General features: G+C 28.5%; 1 protein-coding gene and 1 long non-coding RNA gene across 16 annotated transcripts; one reads left to right on the forward strand and one right to left on the reverse strand.

Moving 5' to 3' along the window:
* Positions 1-9,739: 9,739 nt before the first annotated feature.
* On the forward strand, positions 9,740-14,472 carry LOC111920130 (uncharacterized). Of its 15 annotated transcripts, XR_008226062.1 has the most exons (8): positions 9,740-10,313; positions 10,549-11,177; positions 11,294-11,365; positions 11,444-12,012; positions 12,153-12,238; positions 12,725-12,772; positions 13,031-14,346; positions 14,458-14,472. XR_008226062.1 is itself a non-coding variant. In XM_042896940.2 (5 exons), exons 1-4 carry the CDS (start codon positions 10,273-10,275, stop codon positions 11,512-11,514), a joined length of 321 nt encoding a protein of 106 aa, XP_042752874.2. In that variant the 5' UTR covers positions 9,754-10,272; the 3' UTR covers positions 11,515-12,012; positions 12,153-12,595. The 15 variants fall into 15 exon arrangements, 3 of the variants coding, with proteins under 3 accessions (XP_042752874.2, XP_042752875.2, XP_042752873.2); XR_008226063.1 differs by lacking the exon at positions 14,458-14,472 and having other exon boundaries at positions 9,753-10,313; positions 12,703-12,772; positions 13,031-13,045; XR_008226059.1 differs by lacking the exons at positions 12,725-12,772; positions 13,031-14,346; positions 14,458-14,472 and adding an exon at positions 12,382-12,595 and having other exon boundaries at positions 9,753-10,313.
* Positions 13,963-14,785, reverse strand: LOC122195280 (uncharacterized). Its single transcript, XR_006185421.2, has 3 exons — positions 14,482-14,785; positions 14,195-14,315; positions 13,963-14,095 (listed from the first exon to the last, which is right to left on the reverse strand). It is a non-coding gene; the product is annotated as an uncharacterized LOC122195280 (long non-coding RNA).
* Between the last annotated feature and the right edge of the window lie 1,152 nt (positions 14,786-15,937).

The raw sequence follows: 15,937 nt of genomic DNA on the forward strand, positions 1-15,937 counted from the left end.
GTCAAAACGTGTTGATTTCTCAATAAATCTAGGTTACACCACTTTTCCTACATACGACACCTCTCTGTCCTTGACTTTCTTTATCTATACCCTTACATCCTCTGCTTATCTCTTCATCTTCACACCTCCACCATGACTCTTAATTTTTTACCTAACCATGATTCCTTCTTCAAACACGAACCCTTTTTTGGGTCGATTTGCGCTAGAGACGGCTCTCTGGGAATTCGGATATCCCTCTACCTGTGTTTTGTTTGAAGTGTCCGCTTTTAATTTTAGGGGTTTTTCAATTCTTTCACTATCAAGTACAGGTAACAATTCATCTATTAATTTTCTCAGTTTTTATTTTTTCTTGATGCTTGATTGAGGTTTTCACTGTCTTCCTTCTCAATTGGGATTATCGTCGACAACAAAATAGATGTTGGAGGGGAAAGCAAGAATCAGGGGAAGACGAGATAACAAGAAGGGGGAGGTGGGGTCAAAATGTTGCGCCTTGAGGTCAACTGAAATTCTAAAGTTTCTTGAGAATTTGAATAAAGGAACGTATATGTTTGTCTTTGACAATATCAATTTCAAATTATTTGTAGGTACAGTTTTTTTTTTTCATTTTTATATTTTGCATAACGTTCTTATTGGATGGTAGACATCTTATGTGGATGTGTAGTAACTAGCTTTAATTGATTTAATGTTTGTCATTTGTTGATTTTGATTTCTTGTTTTTTATTACTTATGTCAATAGAAATTGAAGCAGTTGCATGGCTTTTGCCACCTGTTGATTGATCAAGAGGGATCCTGTTTCTTTTCACCAAATGTAAGGTGTGTATCTAATTCTTTAAAGTATGGTAATTTATTATTTCATTCTTTGGAAGAGATGCCTTTACTCGAACCATCAAGAAAAATTTAATCCCACCTATCTTCATCTATAACAAATTCAATCAAATTACAAACACTTCCTCAATCCAACTCCTAAAACAATAATAATAAAAATAATAATAACACTCCATTTTGTGCTCTGTTTCATTAGAATGTATATATTTTATTTCGTAAATTGATAACACATTACACTTTTTGTATTTTGATTGCATAAGCCGATCAGATTTCTTTGTGGAAGTTGATAAACTTATATAATTATTTTGAAGATACTTGATATCTGTTTGTCAAGCATTAGTTTTTTATGTTATTTTTTAATTCTGGAGTTTAATGGAAATTAGATGTTGGAGTAGCATTACAATTTCATTGTTTCACACCTGAACAAGCATCACCAAGGTGTTTCCGTTGATTCTTCATAATAAAGAAACACCCAAGCAACCTTTTTCTAAGTTGATTATAAGGCATGATACTTTTTTTAGTTTCCTTTATCATTGCTGAGTTTTATTTTTTATTTTTTATTCATAATTTATTATTTTTATTTTTATTTTTTTACTTTGGTGTCGTCTTTTTTTGTCGGTCTTGCTACAAAAGTAATTGATCGGGCTAAAACTATCGAATGTATACAAAGATTTCTACGATTTTTCCTAAATTCTCAAGTCCAATGTATATTAATTTAATTATTTAGTAATACTTATCAATGGTTAAATGCATATAGACGTAGCCACATTTCACATTTTTTTGACAATCTATGCAAGAAAATGATTTTTGACATGAATTATGACCATTGGATGTTACAGGTCGAGATGAATGATCCTAATGCCGTTACAGGTTGACATGAATGATCCAAATTCCAAAACAATCACCAGGATAGAAGCAATTTACAAACTTTGCAAGGAATCTATCACCCTTACCAAGATATATTTTGAACTTTTGTCTTTCTCTTTCATTATTTCATCAGGCTAAATGTAAGAAATAGCAACATACTTTAGTTGACTTGTGTATTATAGCATTCTACTTTCATTTCTTTTCAGGTTCTTTAGAAACAATAACTAAAAAACCTAATCAGAGGTTATATTCTCGGTGAAATCGTGTCTTCCATGGAATCACTTAAAACTAGCTTATTGATAAATTCTCTAGGGTCGTGATTATCACGGCCAGCCTAAGTTTCCTCGGTTTTAAATTTAGGGTTCGAGCTCTAAATTTTACTCTTGAAATTGATTTTGGATTTTTTTTTCTTTGTATAGATTTCAAATCAATGGTGAATGATCAATAGAAGATCTCTCCTGGTTTGTTTTTGCTCCTCTTCGTCGCTCCTTGTTTCAGACATATCACGTCTTCCCGTTCTTTCTCTCCTACAAATTGCATGTATGTTTTTGGTTTCTCTACTGCTACTTCTGATTTAACTCTCGCTCTACTTTATAAAAATAAATGACAATGATTTAAAAAGGGTTTAATCGAAGGGTAATAAGGTAAAAAAAAAGAAAGAGGACAATAATTTTGTGTTCTTCACTTTTTGTGGGCTTCGTTGGTTATGAAGGAATTAAAAGGGGTTTTGAATAACAGGAGTATTAAACAACAATTATTCATCATGAAAGTATTTGCACTTCTAATATAAAAACTTCATAATTTATTAGGTTAAAGCATCTACCACAATACCACACTAAACATAAATATGTAAGTTATTTATCTCGATAATTATTTATCTTACACCAAGTTCCATGCCTACTCGCTTCTCCAAATTTTATTTCTATAATCCTTAGTAATCAAAATTAGCTTCTGCCAAACCCTACCAATAATCAGTTTAAACAAACATCCGAAAACCCCTTAGTTGTTGGTTGCACATGAATAAAATGAAACTGAATGTGGTTTAAATATATTGAATTCCATTATGTTAACATCCTAAAATAGAAGATAAACCCATTTAGGTTGTTTTACCCATAACTTATTTGAAGGATACTAACTTGGCTTAATCTCTACAAATTTGATTTGATCAACAATTAGATTTGAGTGATTTCACAACAGTCATAGTACAAATTTTGACATCCAGGTGCATAATTTTTTCTTTTGGATACAGGGGGCTCTTGAGGATAACATGGTTTTCTAATGTTGCTGAAAAAGCCGTGAATGCTTGAGTTTTTGGTGGCTATAGCATCACCTGACAATTTCAAGGTGTAGGGTGATCCCTCATAGTCTCATATATGACATGCTTTTCTAATGTAATTATGATTATTTTATATTAACCTTTTAAAAAAAATTACCAACGGTTTTTAAGTTTTAAAAATATTTCATTTACTTGTGTTCTTGAATAATAGAATCTATGCTCTGTGCCTCTGTTCTCAAATAATCATGTGCAATAATTTGTGTATTGTTTTTTGGTTCATATTTTAGTTATTCAGATCTTGTTACTTGTCTTTTGTGGTGAAGAAATATTGTTTTTTCCTTATCTTTTTATTTCCTTTTATATCTTTTAAGACGAAGCAAATTCATGTAATCACGTATTTCCTTTTAACTGCAAGAAGAAAGGATGCACGCCCCATGAAAATCAAAAGGAACAAGGATGTGGTTAGTTTAAAGTCTGTTGGTCAAAGTATCTTTACACTTTATGTAGCTCAACTCTCTTGGATATGCAATTATTTATTAGTTATATTAAGATATTAAAAAAAAAAAAAATACTTTATACAGGTGACGTCAACATTTGGTTAACCAAAAGGACTACTTGTTGATGAGATCAAAGCATGAGCAATTGAAACCATAATTGAAATTATAGAAAACGAGATCAACAAAAAAGATGGAAATTTATCCCATGACATTATCGAGATTCCAAATGACAAAACACCTAAAGATTAAAGAAGAAAAGTGTTTTTAAGATTTAAGAACAAGAGAGACTGAATGTGCTGGGGAACATAGTTATGGCATGCTTTCAAGATGCAAGAACAAGGGAGTTATGTTTTCAAGCTATAATTTTCTTCCTAATGCATCACAACCAAGTTTGGGTCGGAAAAAATTGATATTGTTTACATCTGCACATTAGGCTTGGTTTCTCAGTTACTTTATTTGGATATGATCAAAGAATCTTATTTATGTAATGAAATTAAATAGTCCATGATAAAATGTATCTATAAAGTACAGTGCTTTTCTAGCATTCACCACTTTATTTTTTGTCAATAGTTTAATAAAAACATCTCTACCTTTATAATTTTGTGCCATATGTTTACCATGATTCTTGTATTTAATGCGGGAATGAGATCCTTTCAAGAGCTCAGTTGCAGTGGTTCTATATACATACGGAAGACTATAATTCAATAAAAATTAATTTGGTTAATGAAATCTTCAGAAAACAAAAATATAAGTGTAAAGACGGTATTATTACAAACATATGCATATAAATGTTCACAAATAACATTATGTGATGAAGATTGTTTTGAAATTTCAATTTGTATTTTCCCGTGTCATATAGAGGAAAATAATATAAATTTTCTATAACATCAAAAGATCTTTAAGTAATTATCATGGATTTTGGTTGCAGTAATTAGTTTAAATGCAGAAATAGCAAACCTTTGGTCCATGTTCCCATTCCTTATATGTGATAGTTGTTTTGCCTTCATGTCAATGTTGGAGACAACAATTTCCAAAAGTATAAAGAATTAGAAATCATATGGAGGGCCGAGAATAAATAAAAGCACCTACATATATACGTATATAGGAAGACCTTCATGTGAATCCCATTATTCAAAAAATCTACCATAAGCTTTAATCTCAAGTTCTATAGTCTTGAATACTACATGTATGGCTAAACAGCCATAGGAAGACCTTCAATTTGAATCGTCACATAACATCTAAAATCAAGCAATTAAGAAGTGTTGAATATATACTAATAAACTTGATTTCATGGACCTGAAACATGCTTTAAAAAAGAAATAAACTCTTTCCTATGTAATATTTCAAATGAATACATGACCGTTTTACCCTTGCTTCCTATTTGTACAATCTAGGTATTTAACAATAGACTAATGGCATGCAAGGATATTTAACAATAAGTGCAGATGTTCAAAGTATAAATATATGCTTTAAAAATTATAATTATTTACTATATAAGTAATATGAAACATTCCATTTATAAAGTATAAATATCTTCCATTCTATTATTCTGAGCAACAAAAGAAAGTTAACTAAAAACTCAAAATGTCATTAAAAACGTATTTTACCTAAAATCACATAAAAATAGCTTATTGATTAATTCACTAGGGCCGTGATTATCACGGCCCAAATAAGTTTCCTAGTATATATATATATATATATAAAGTAGTTTGAAGATATGTGAAATATAATTTTAAGTCAATATTAATGATAAAATGATATGTTGCATAATAAAATATAAAATAGAATATATCGAAACCTATTGAAATAATATTATTTTTTGAATCTGTAAAATAATATAAATTAATTTAATGATAAAATAATAATGAAGAATTTCATAAAGGTATTTTATAAATTCAATGAGTACATTAAGAATTGAGTGGAGGGGTATGCATAAAATGTCAATTTCGTAGCTCGTTAATTAAAGGACCATACTTTGAATTATTGTAGCTCGTTATAATTTAAGATTATAGAAAGTAATACATAAAATAAGGGGCAATTACTAATCTAGTTAAATTAAGGAAGTTATTAGTAATTTATAGCAAAAAATTAGTAAATGTCCAAATATAGCTCACGAAAGCGTAGGTTTCGATATTCGTCACATGTTTCGTCAAATCGTCTACTGTTTCGTGTTTTGTAAAAAAAAAATCATTTTTAGGATACAAAACGGTTTTTTAAAACCTACGGTTTCCTCTCGAAACCTATGGTTTCCCAAACCGTAGCTACTGTTTTGTGTGTAAAAATACTTTTTTTTTAAAAAAAAATCTATTGTTTTTGGGGTTTTAACTTCAAAAAAAAAAGGGAAACCATAGGTTTCGAGAGGAAACCGTAGATTTTAAAAAACCTACGGTTTTGTATCCTAAAAATGAAAAAAAATTTATACAAAACTCGAAACAGTAGACGATTTGGCGAAACAGCAGTCAACCTACAGTTAACTACTCTTTTGTGGGCTATTTTTGGCTAAGTGGTTTTTTTTGGCTATTTTTTTATAAGTAATTAAGGATTTTGGCTAGAATTGTATTTTCCCCATAAAATAATGTTATTGTGAATGTTATAGGTAATTTATTTTTTTAGAAAAACAAATATTTTTATTTTAATGGTAACCTACCTTATCACAACCTTATAACTAATTTAGAAATGTATTTACAAACCAAACATAATTTAATATTGACATATTTGAAAAATGGGAAATTGAGTAATCTAACTCTATTTTAAACGATGCTTTCAAAAAAAAAAAAAATTCCGGAATGTCCTCATTTTGGAATATTATTTATATTCTGAAGTTTATATATATATATATATATATATATATATATATATATATATATATATATATATATATATATATATATATATATATATATATATATATAAAATAATTTTTAAAGAAATTTTTTTTTACAATTCCGAATGCTACATTTCGTAATGTTTTATATCACCGTTTTTCAATAAAATATCTAATTTTATACAATAATATCATATGCAGTTCATATAACTATGTATGTTTAACTAAACAAAAAAAATGATTTTTTTTTAATTCCTGAATTTTTCTTCAGATTTCAGACTTATTTTAAAATCTTCGAAGTTTTTTTTGTACAAAATCCGAAATTTTAGTTCGGAATCTAGAATGTTGGTCCGCAATCCGGAATTTAGTTAAGAAATCGGTCAAAAAATTGTTTTTTCTTAGTCCTAAATGCCCTTTCCTAACAAAATAGTTATTTTTGTTAATTTTTTGTGTTATTATCTTCAAATATATATTAAAAAGTTGTTAGATTTCTTAATTTCCCTTGAAAATTTGAACATAATATGTATCACGAAAAATTATGATATACACAGTTGACAAATTATTTGTTCATTGATTAAATGAATCGGCATCTAGGCAATTATTTGTCATTAATCAATTAACATAAAGACTATAAAATCGAAATCATTAATCATAAGGTTAAAAACAGTTATTTTTATATAAGATTAGATGTTTTGTTTGTAACTCATGATTAATAATAAAATCACGACAAAACTTAATAAATGGTCCCTGTTGTTTTCTAGAGTATAGGCTTTAGTCCCTTGCTTCAAAAACCTTCATGGAAGGTTAATGTGCTTGTCAATTTTTATCATCGTTTGTACTTAACCTATATACGAAAACTTATTTACCCTTTTAATTTTTTTTATATTTCTTTAATTAAAATTAATTTACAAAAAAATGGAGAATTTCGTATATACCCTTCCTAAATAGCTAAATATTGTATTTGCCCTATCTAAATTCCAAATATCGTATTTGCTCTTCTTAATATTTTTTAATTCCATATATACCGAATCTATTTTTTTAATAATTTTTACTGATTTATAATTCTCTTTAATTATATTATTGTTTCGGATAAGTTACAACAAATAACATGCTTTGATGTATGAACTAAGAAACAACAACCAACACACTACAAATGATTATTCAAGATTATAAATACAGTAGCTTCAAACGTCAAGATCACACAAAATTGACAAAGTGGAAAGAATTCAAGATTGTAATCAACTATTAGTTTCAACACCTTATTAACATTAATTACAGTTTTTTAAATCGTGAGTTGATTATAGTTTTTGAAACCGTGAATTAATTACAACTCTATGTGTGGAAAAGAGTAAAAGTGTATATTTTGATACAAAAGGCACTGAATCATACACACATAGTTTCAATTATTAAGATTTCAAACTCTTTATACCATGACATCATGTTAATTAATTCACAATTTGAAACATCAAGATAACAACATTTCAACACATTGACGTGAACAAATCAAACAACATCAATAACAAAATTACAAAAAAGCAAAATAGGAATATGGTCGCTTATTGTTAACCTGATGCGTTCAACACATTTGCATGAACAAACCAAACAACATCAATAACAAAATCAAACAACATCAATAACAAAATTAAAGAAATGCAAAATAGGAATAGGATCACTTATTGTTTACCTTATGCGTGAACATGATGCAATAATAGGGAAGCAACAGCCGATTGGAGGTACTAACAGGTAGCAACGATCGGAACTAAAACGTGAAATTGAAACCAAGTTTCGATCGTATGTAGTATAGGAGTTTACAAGTAAGGGCGTTATTGTCCATTACATGTCTATTTTCAATTATAATGAATTAAGATTATTCAAGAGAATTATAAATCAATAAAAATTATATATATATATATATATATATATATATATATATATATATATATATATATATATATATATATATATCAGGGCCGGTCCAGATGGTGGGCAACCCGGGTGACCGCCCAGGGCCCACGACTCCAGGGGCCCAAAATTTATGGGCTATGTAGTTTATATATATATATATATATATATATATATATATATATATATATATATATATATATATATATATATATATATATATATATAAATTATTACCTAAGTGATTTTTAAGGCATAAAGTTGGTTGAAACTCAAATTAGGTCAAAAGATAACAACTTAGTTTGATTATTAGTGCTAATTGAACACGTCTATATTGAAGAGTAAATGATATATATATATATATATATATATATATATATATATATATATATATATATATATATATATTAATCTTTATTATATTTGTCTTTGAGGGGCCCTTTTTCTCTTTTTGCCCTGAGCCACATATATGTTTGGACCGGCCTAATATATATATATATATATATATATATATATATATATATATATATATATATATATATATATATATATATATATAATGATATTAAAAAATTAGGAAGGACAAATACGATATTTGGAATTTAAGTCGGACAAATACGAAATTTAGCTGTTTAGGAAGGACATATACGAAATTCGTCATCCTATCACCTCTCTCTCTCTCTCTCTATATATATATATATATATATATATATATATATATATATATATATATATATATATATATATATATATATATATATATATATATATACGAGCTGTGAAACCCGTATATTATACGGGTTGATTAAAACAAAATGTTAAATAGAAACGATTAAATGAAAAGTTTATTTGAATTTGAAATTTGAAATAAATAAAAATTATGAGAAAAAAAACATGCAAAAAATAAATAAATTAAAACTATTATTTAGTTATCAGACCCGTATACTAAACAGGTTAATTATAACAAAATGTTAAACACAAATGTTTAAACTGTAAATTTATTTGAAATTAAAATTTGAAATTTGAAATTAATATAATTATTATGGTAGGTTTAATTTATGGAAACTAATTAATAATATATTAGAAATGGAAAATGAAATAAATGACAAGTTGGAAAATAAATATATATCTAAATTATGACAAAATGACATGTGACAAATTGAATGAGAGAAGGACATGAGGCAAAATCATTCTTATTTATTATGGTATATATATATATATATATATATATATATATATATATATATATATATATATAGGGTTAGGTTATAATGTGGATGGTAAATATTGTGTGGATGTAAGGATGATTGTGGACAAAGAGTTTAATAAAATCATTTACTTATTTAATTAAATATAAAAAAAATTGAAAAGTATATATATATATATATATATATATATATATATATATATATATATATATATATATATATATATATATATATATATATATATATATAATAAAGGATGACACTTCTTAGGAATAGTGTCTAACCAAGATGGGTTTAATTCCTTAACCACGGTCACCGCTTCATCTGATCCTTCCTCATCCGAACAACCCACCGCCTCATCTTATTTTATTCTTTTTATTTTATTCTTCTTCAATCCTCCTTGCTTTGGCGCAGTTATCCACCGGCTCAACCTTTCCACTTTACAGTTTACACACGGCCTTCAGCACCGATCTCCATCGTGTAAGATCAAAGGTCAGGATCGACTGCAGCTTCTCGTCGTCTTCCTCCGCCACTGAAGCGGGAGATACGACGATGGTGGTCGTGATGGTTACCGTCCAAACCCTAAAACCCTAATCATCAAAATCAATTTCAGTAGCAGAGGTAGCAGTCGGGACAACCAAACCACACACAACAACAGTTGCTAAGACGGAATCCTATCGGTATGTGTTGGTGTTTGTATCTGACCACAACAAATTGAGTTGTAAAGTCGGCGTATAATGACCGGTAACTGGCGATGCCCAACAAAAGCACACCAGAACAGACGCTCACTTCAAGTGTTCGACCGATTTCACTCACGCGGCGACAGGTTGCGTAGCAGTATATGACGGATTAACTTTGCCGTCGTCGTTGCAGATGCGGGTGGAGGAAGTATTTGCACTGAGAAAATGGTGTCGGTAAGTTTGTGATGTCCTTACGTTTTCAATTTCTTACTTGTGCCTTCAAAGAAGAGATATCAGAGATGGAAGCTAGTGAAAACCCTCTATCGGTATCTCCCTCTTATGTTCCCGCTACCTTGCCTCCTTCATCCTTCTTCTTCTTGCATATGTTATCTCTACTATGCTAATACAATTATGTACATTGATTGTTGAGTCCTTTTTGTTCAATTTGGTACATTGGCTTTTTTTACAGGGTTAAGCTTTTAAATGGTTTGATTCGGCAGGGCAAGAGTTTGATTCAATTCGGGTTTCCAGGATCACGTGTGAGCTTAAAGGATTGGTGCTCCTTAGAAGCTACCAACTTCCTTTCCTGCAGTACGCCAAGGTAATTGCAGCGTATATATATTTTTTGTATCCTTAAAGTTTCTTTCACCACTAAAAGTGTACATATTTATTTATTTATTTGATTTGTTTCTATAACTTAATATGGTTAAATGTATAATGCAATTACTGAGAAACTATTGGATTTTGAGGGGCAAATTGTGCATAACCATCTCAAGTTTCGTTTCTACACATCGCCTCGGCCACAACATCATCACAATACATCTGTCTATTCGAATTCGATAACGGTCAGATTTAGGGCTTCTCAATAAGAACCCAGATAAACACAAACTTTGTAATTTAGTTCACAGCTATGCCAACTTTACTCTATTCTTTTGATTTTTGTTTTTCGAAAACCTTGAAATCATTGACCATCGCCCGACTATTGATTTTGGTTTTTATTGTTTTGGTTTACACTTTTGCACGCCAGGTGTTTGCTGTTTTGCCTCCTCGGCATGGATATTTTCTAGGTTGTGTGCTCTGCTTTGATAATAGTTGGGGGTAAATAAGAAACATGATCCACTAATCAGATGATATAAAGATTAAATCTTTTGTTTTTATTTTTTTCTTTATTAGACCCTATATTCACAACTAATAACAAAATCTAAAATGTACAGTGCAATAGAATGCAAGAAATCCAGAGAACAACGCTGCAATGAGCAAGCCATAAAAATATTCATTAGCAGAGGGTAAGTAACTGTAACAAAAACATTTTCTATTGTATACGTAGATCCTACATGCGGTTAAAATCATAATTTCCAGTGCAGATTTCAAGAAAAGGAGGCATTTGTGGATGATATTTGGGAATTCCAAGTTTCAATGGTGTTTTCAATGTTGATGTACGGGGGAAATTGTGTAATTTGGGAACGAATATCAGGATGATCGAAGGAATATGTGACTGCAATTTAGGGACTGATTATGTTGTAGTATTTGGTTTACTTCCTCGGATTCACTCATTTCTCTTTACTAACCTCATATCAGTTAAGTTGTTGCATTCTTATGTATTCTCTTCATCTGTTTTGCTCACCACCGCACACCACTTGAACATGGCATTCTGCCCGATAGGTTGATGCTTAGGTTACTGTTGTACATGAAGATTCTATCGATTTTCTTCCATGTTTTCCTTTTCTTTCAGTTTTGCATGTTTCTCAGGTAATGCGAATGATTTGTACTATGTTAGTTACACAAATGAAGTCTCGACAATTAATTCGTATCCTTCACTGCTTCTTTATTTCTTTTAATTAATTTATTATTATTTTTTTTATTTTTTTTACTATTTCAGATAACCAATTTTAGCAGGGGAAGATTAATAAGTAAAACAACTATGGACAGTGAGGTTACCACTATTTATTCAATATTATTTTTTTTAATTAAATTACTATTTCAGATATTCAACTTTTTTTTACTCTTTGTCGCTGACACTAATGTTAAATTTCTAATTTTGTTTATTGGTTATTTGTTTTTTGTGGGTTTTAGTATCGTATGAAGAGTTTCGTATAAAGAGTTATTATGCAAATCAAAGCTTCAAGGTTTGAAACCAGCAAACACTAAGATTTATACAGGTCCGTTTTCTTTATTTTACTATTGTTTTTGTTTTTATTTTGTTTTTCTATTTAGAGCTTATTTTAAGATGGGTAATCTTTTTAACTAAAAGATTATGATGAATGATAGTTAACATTTTCTTGTCAATTTTTACTTTTGGAAGGTGATATTTTGTAATTTCAAGTCCAGAAATATGTAATTGAATGCGAAATGTAGCATTGTCGTTTCAGATTTTAGTATTTGGGGGTCTTTCTACCACCTCAAAAAACACGACTTTGTTGCTTGTGTATGTTATGTTTGCACTTAACTTTCATATTGTAGTGGGTATTAGGTAAGAGACACTTTGATGGTAAAATAAAAGCATTCTTCATTCTGTATGTTATAATAGTTGTTTTTAAATCAGCATGACTTTTTTGATTGATCGTGATTCATATCTATTAGTCTTTATGAGGGAAAAGGTAGATGGTTTGATTTTTTGACCCAGTTTAAAAACATGAAATATGAAGGCTTCCATGTCCGTATGAAGTGCAAAGGCTGCGAATGAAATTGTTCAGGTAAAAACAATCACGTTTTTATCTATTTATTGGCATCATCTAATCATGGAAAATTCATTAAAGATTTGATAAGTATATTTGATAATAGCATGTTAATAGATTTATGCTAAAAACAACAGTTTAACGGATTCAAAGCGTTAACACAACTTTGTGAAGCATCATGACTCTTTTCATTCTCCCTTTTCTGTAATATGAACAAGTGTTTCTTTAATTTAGTATTTATTTTTACTTAATGTAGATCACTTCATATATTTGTAGGATTCAAGTAGTATGTGAATATGGGGAGACACAATAGGAATGGAGCAGATATACACATGAAAGTAACACTCAATTAAATGCAATTTTTTTTTAAATTGACTGATTTTAGCAGTAAAAAAAATACATATTTTTTTATAACAATACTCAAACTATAAACAAATAGTTGATCAAATGACATTTACAAAGAAAAAGCAAGGAAAAAAAATGTCGCATCTGACCCCCAAACGCAGGGGTCCCCACCTAGTTCTAATAAAATGAAGCCGTGACTAAATGGTAAGAATGTAAAATTACACTAACTACAAATTAGGCAACAACAGGTTAATTTGTTGAGCTGATCCTGTTATTCCAATATTGTCGCGCACAATAACATTCAAAACCATTAAAATTGGAGAATACAGATGCATGTATTTTAAAATCGATACTTATTAACCCACAATTATGAATCTTTATTTATTAAATCTACAATAATATATACGTTTTAACCTACAAAATATTATCTTATATTCTCTCAAAATTCTTCCAACTATAAATACATATAATCTAATTCTATAAGAAAACCTATGTTTTATTCTATCAGAATATTTATTTTTTTACACATAAATGTTAACTTATATTCTAACTTTATTTACATTATAACTTTATTTGTACCAAAACATACGAATTCATATGTCTTAATTCTAACGGAATATATATATTTACATTCTAACTACACATGTTAACTTCAATTCGAAACAAATATTTTACCATAATTATAAACATGATTGATGTAATTCTAACAGAATATTAGGTAAGTTAACTTCATATATTCTGTCAGAATTCTTGCTTAAACTTCAATTCAACAAGAATCTTACAAAAAATGTTTCTTGCACTAAGAACTAAAAGATTAAAAAATGTTGTTTGAAAAACTGATTACTCAGAAAAAAACAGAATAGAAAACCTAAAAAAAACATAGAAGTTCAAAGCAAGTCCCATATCTTCTTTTTTTCTTCACAACTTCATTCGACTAGAATCCTTGACATTACCGAATTTCTGATCTACATTGTGTTCATCCCCAGAAGAGTTATCCTGCAAACAATAAAATGTTTTTGGTATAGAAGTTAACAGTGAAAATAGTTAAACAAAATACTTCACAATTAAATAAAAAAGAGAGAATAATTTGCTTACAAACGTGTGATTTAATTTCTATACGTTGACGTGCTTCATTGCCGACTCGTCGGAAACCCCATTTTTTCCTAAATGCTCGATGTGTTTCTCTGCTTAGATGTTGAAGATTCTGGTAGTGATGCTAAGGTTTGGATGAAGTAATTTAGGAGACGGTAATGGTGTAACAACAAATCGATCTTAATTTTGCTTAAATAAAGTGATATAATATGAATTTAATTTTGGATATTGTTTATTGTATATGTAATATTACAAATCGACTGTAGCGGATAAAAGAAGTCATATCATACCGCTGTAGTGGAGAAAAGATTCAGCGGCTCCATTTGATGTGGGGAAGGAGGGCGACGCCGATGAAGGAAGATGGTTGACAACAGACGGTGGTGCAAGTGGTCGGCATCCAGTTTGAGGTATTAGGTTGTAGATTTGGTTGTTAGGTGTTGCTGACGAGTTCAAAGAAAGATGTGGAAAAGTTAAATAGGGTTACAGAGAAAGTTAAGGAAACATTCCATAATTATAGGTTTTCTTATTTTCTTTATTTAGTTATAATTATTAATTAAATCTTAAGATTACAAATATACCCTTACTTATAATTAATTAATATTTTTATAATGATTGTTCCATATTAATCCCTACATCCATATAATAGTTATGCATCTACATTTGAACCTCTCTCTCTCTCTCTCTATATATATATATATATATATATATATATATATATATATATATATATATATATATATATATAGGGTTAAGTTCAAATGAGAATACTATTTAATGTGAGAACGTGAGAACACTACTTTATGTTACTATTTTACTATCAATTTAATATATATTGTATTGTAGTAATTATAATATGAATATATTCAATTTTATATTGCTATTCTACTATAAAATTTATAAATATATGTAGTAATTTTGTATATTCTAATGTGAATGTTAAATATGTGATTGTTCATATATTCTGTGATGAATAATATTATAAAGTTGTACATACAAAATTTTAATGAGAATATTAATGTGTGATTGTTCATATATTTGTTGATGAATAATGTCATATCGTTCTATATACAAAATTCATAGTAGAATAGTAACATAAAGTAGTGTTCTCACGTTCTCATATTAAAAAGTGTTCTTATTTGAACTTAACCCTATATATATATATATATATATATATATATATATATATATATATATATATATATATATATATATATATATACACACACACACACACACACACACTAGGCAAATGCCCACGCGTTGCGTAGTGAGATAATTATGTAGTGTAATATGGTTATATATGGTTTAATGTATTGTGAATAAGCCATACATAAAACTTGTATGCGATTAAATAACATGTATATTTTTTAATTTACAGATTTTTTATCATAATAAATAATGAAATTTTTTTACTATTAGTTTAAAATTTTAAATGTAATTTTTATGTACACATTAGTATCTAAAGTAATTAGTTGATGACTGATTAGATATGGATTCTCATTTGTGGTCGTCTATTTATGTTGAACCTCATAAAAATACATATTTAACAACTTTTGTGAGTTTTACTATTGAATAGAAAATGGTGTCGTATTTTAAGTAAATATAAAAAATCTCATTCTCAATCTATTTTAAGATAGTAACATATTTTAAGTTAATATAAAAATCATATTCTAGAACTAATAAAAAGAAAAAATGGAGCCAAAATTTTTAACTATAATAAAGTTGATTCCAATTAAAAAGTGCTCA

Source organism: Lactuca sativa, chromosome 8 (genome assembly GCF_002870075.4).
Source record: "Lactuca sativa cultivar Salinas chromosome 8, Lsat_Salinas_v11, whole genome shotgun sequence".
Taxonomy (NCBI): Eukaryota; Viridiplantae; Streptophyta; class Magnoliopsida; order Asterales; family Asteraceae; genus Lactuca; species Lactuca sativa.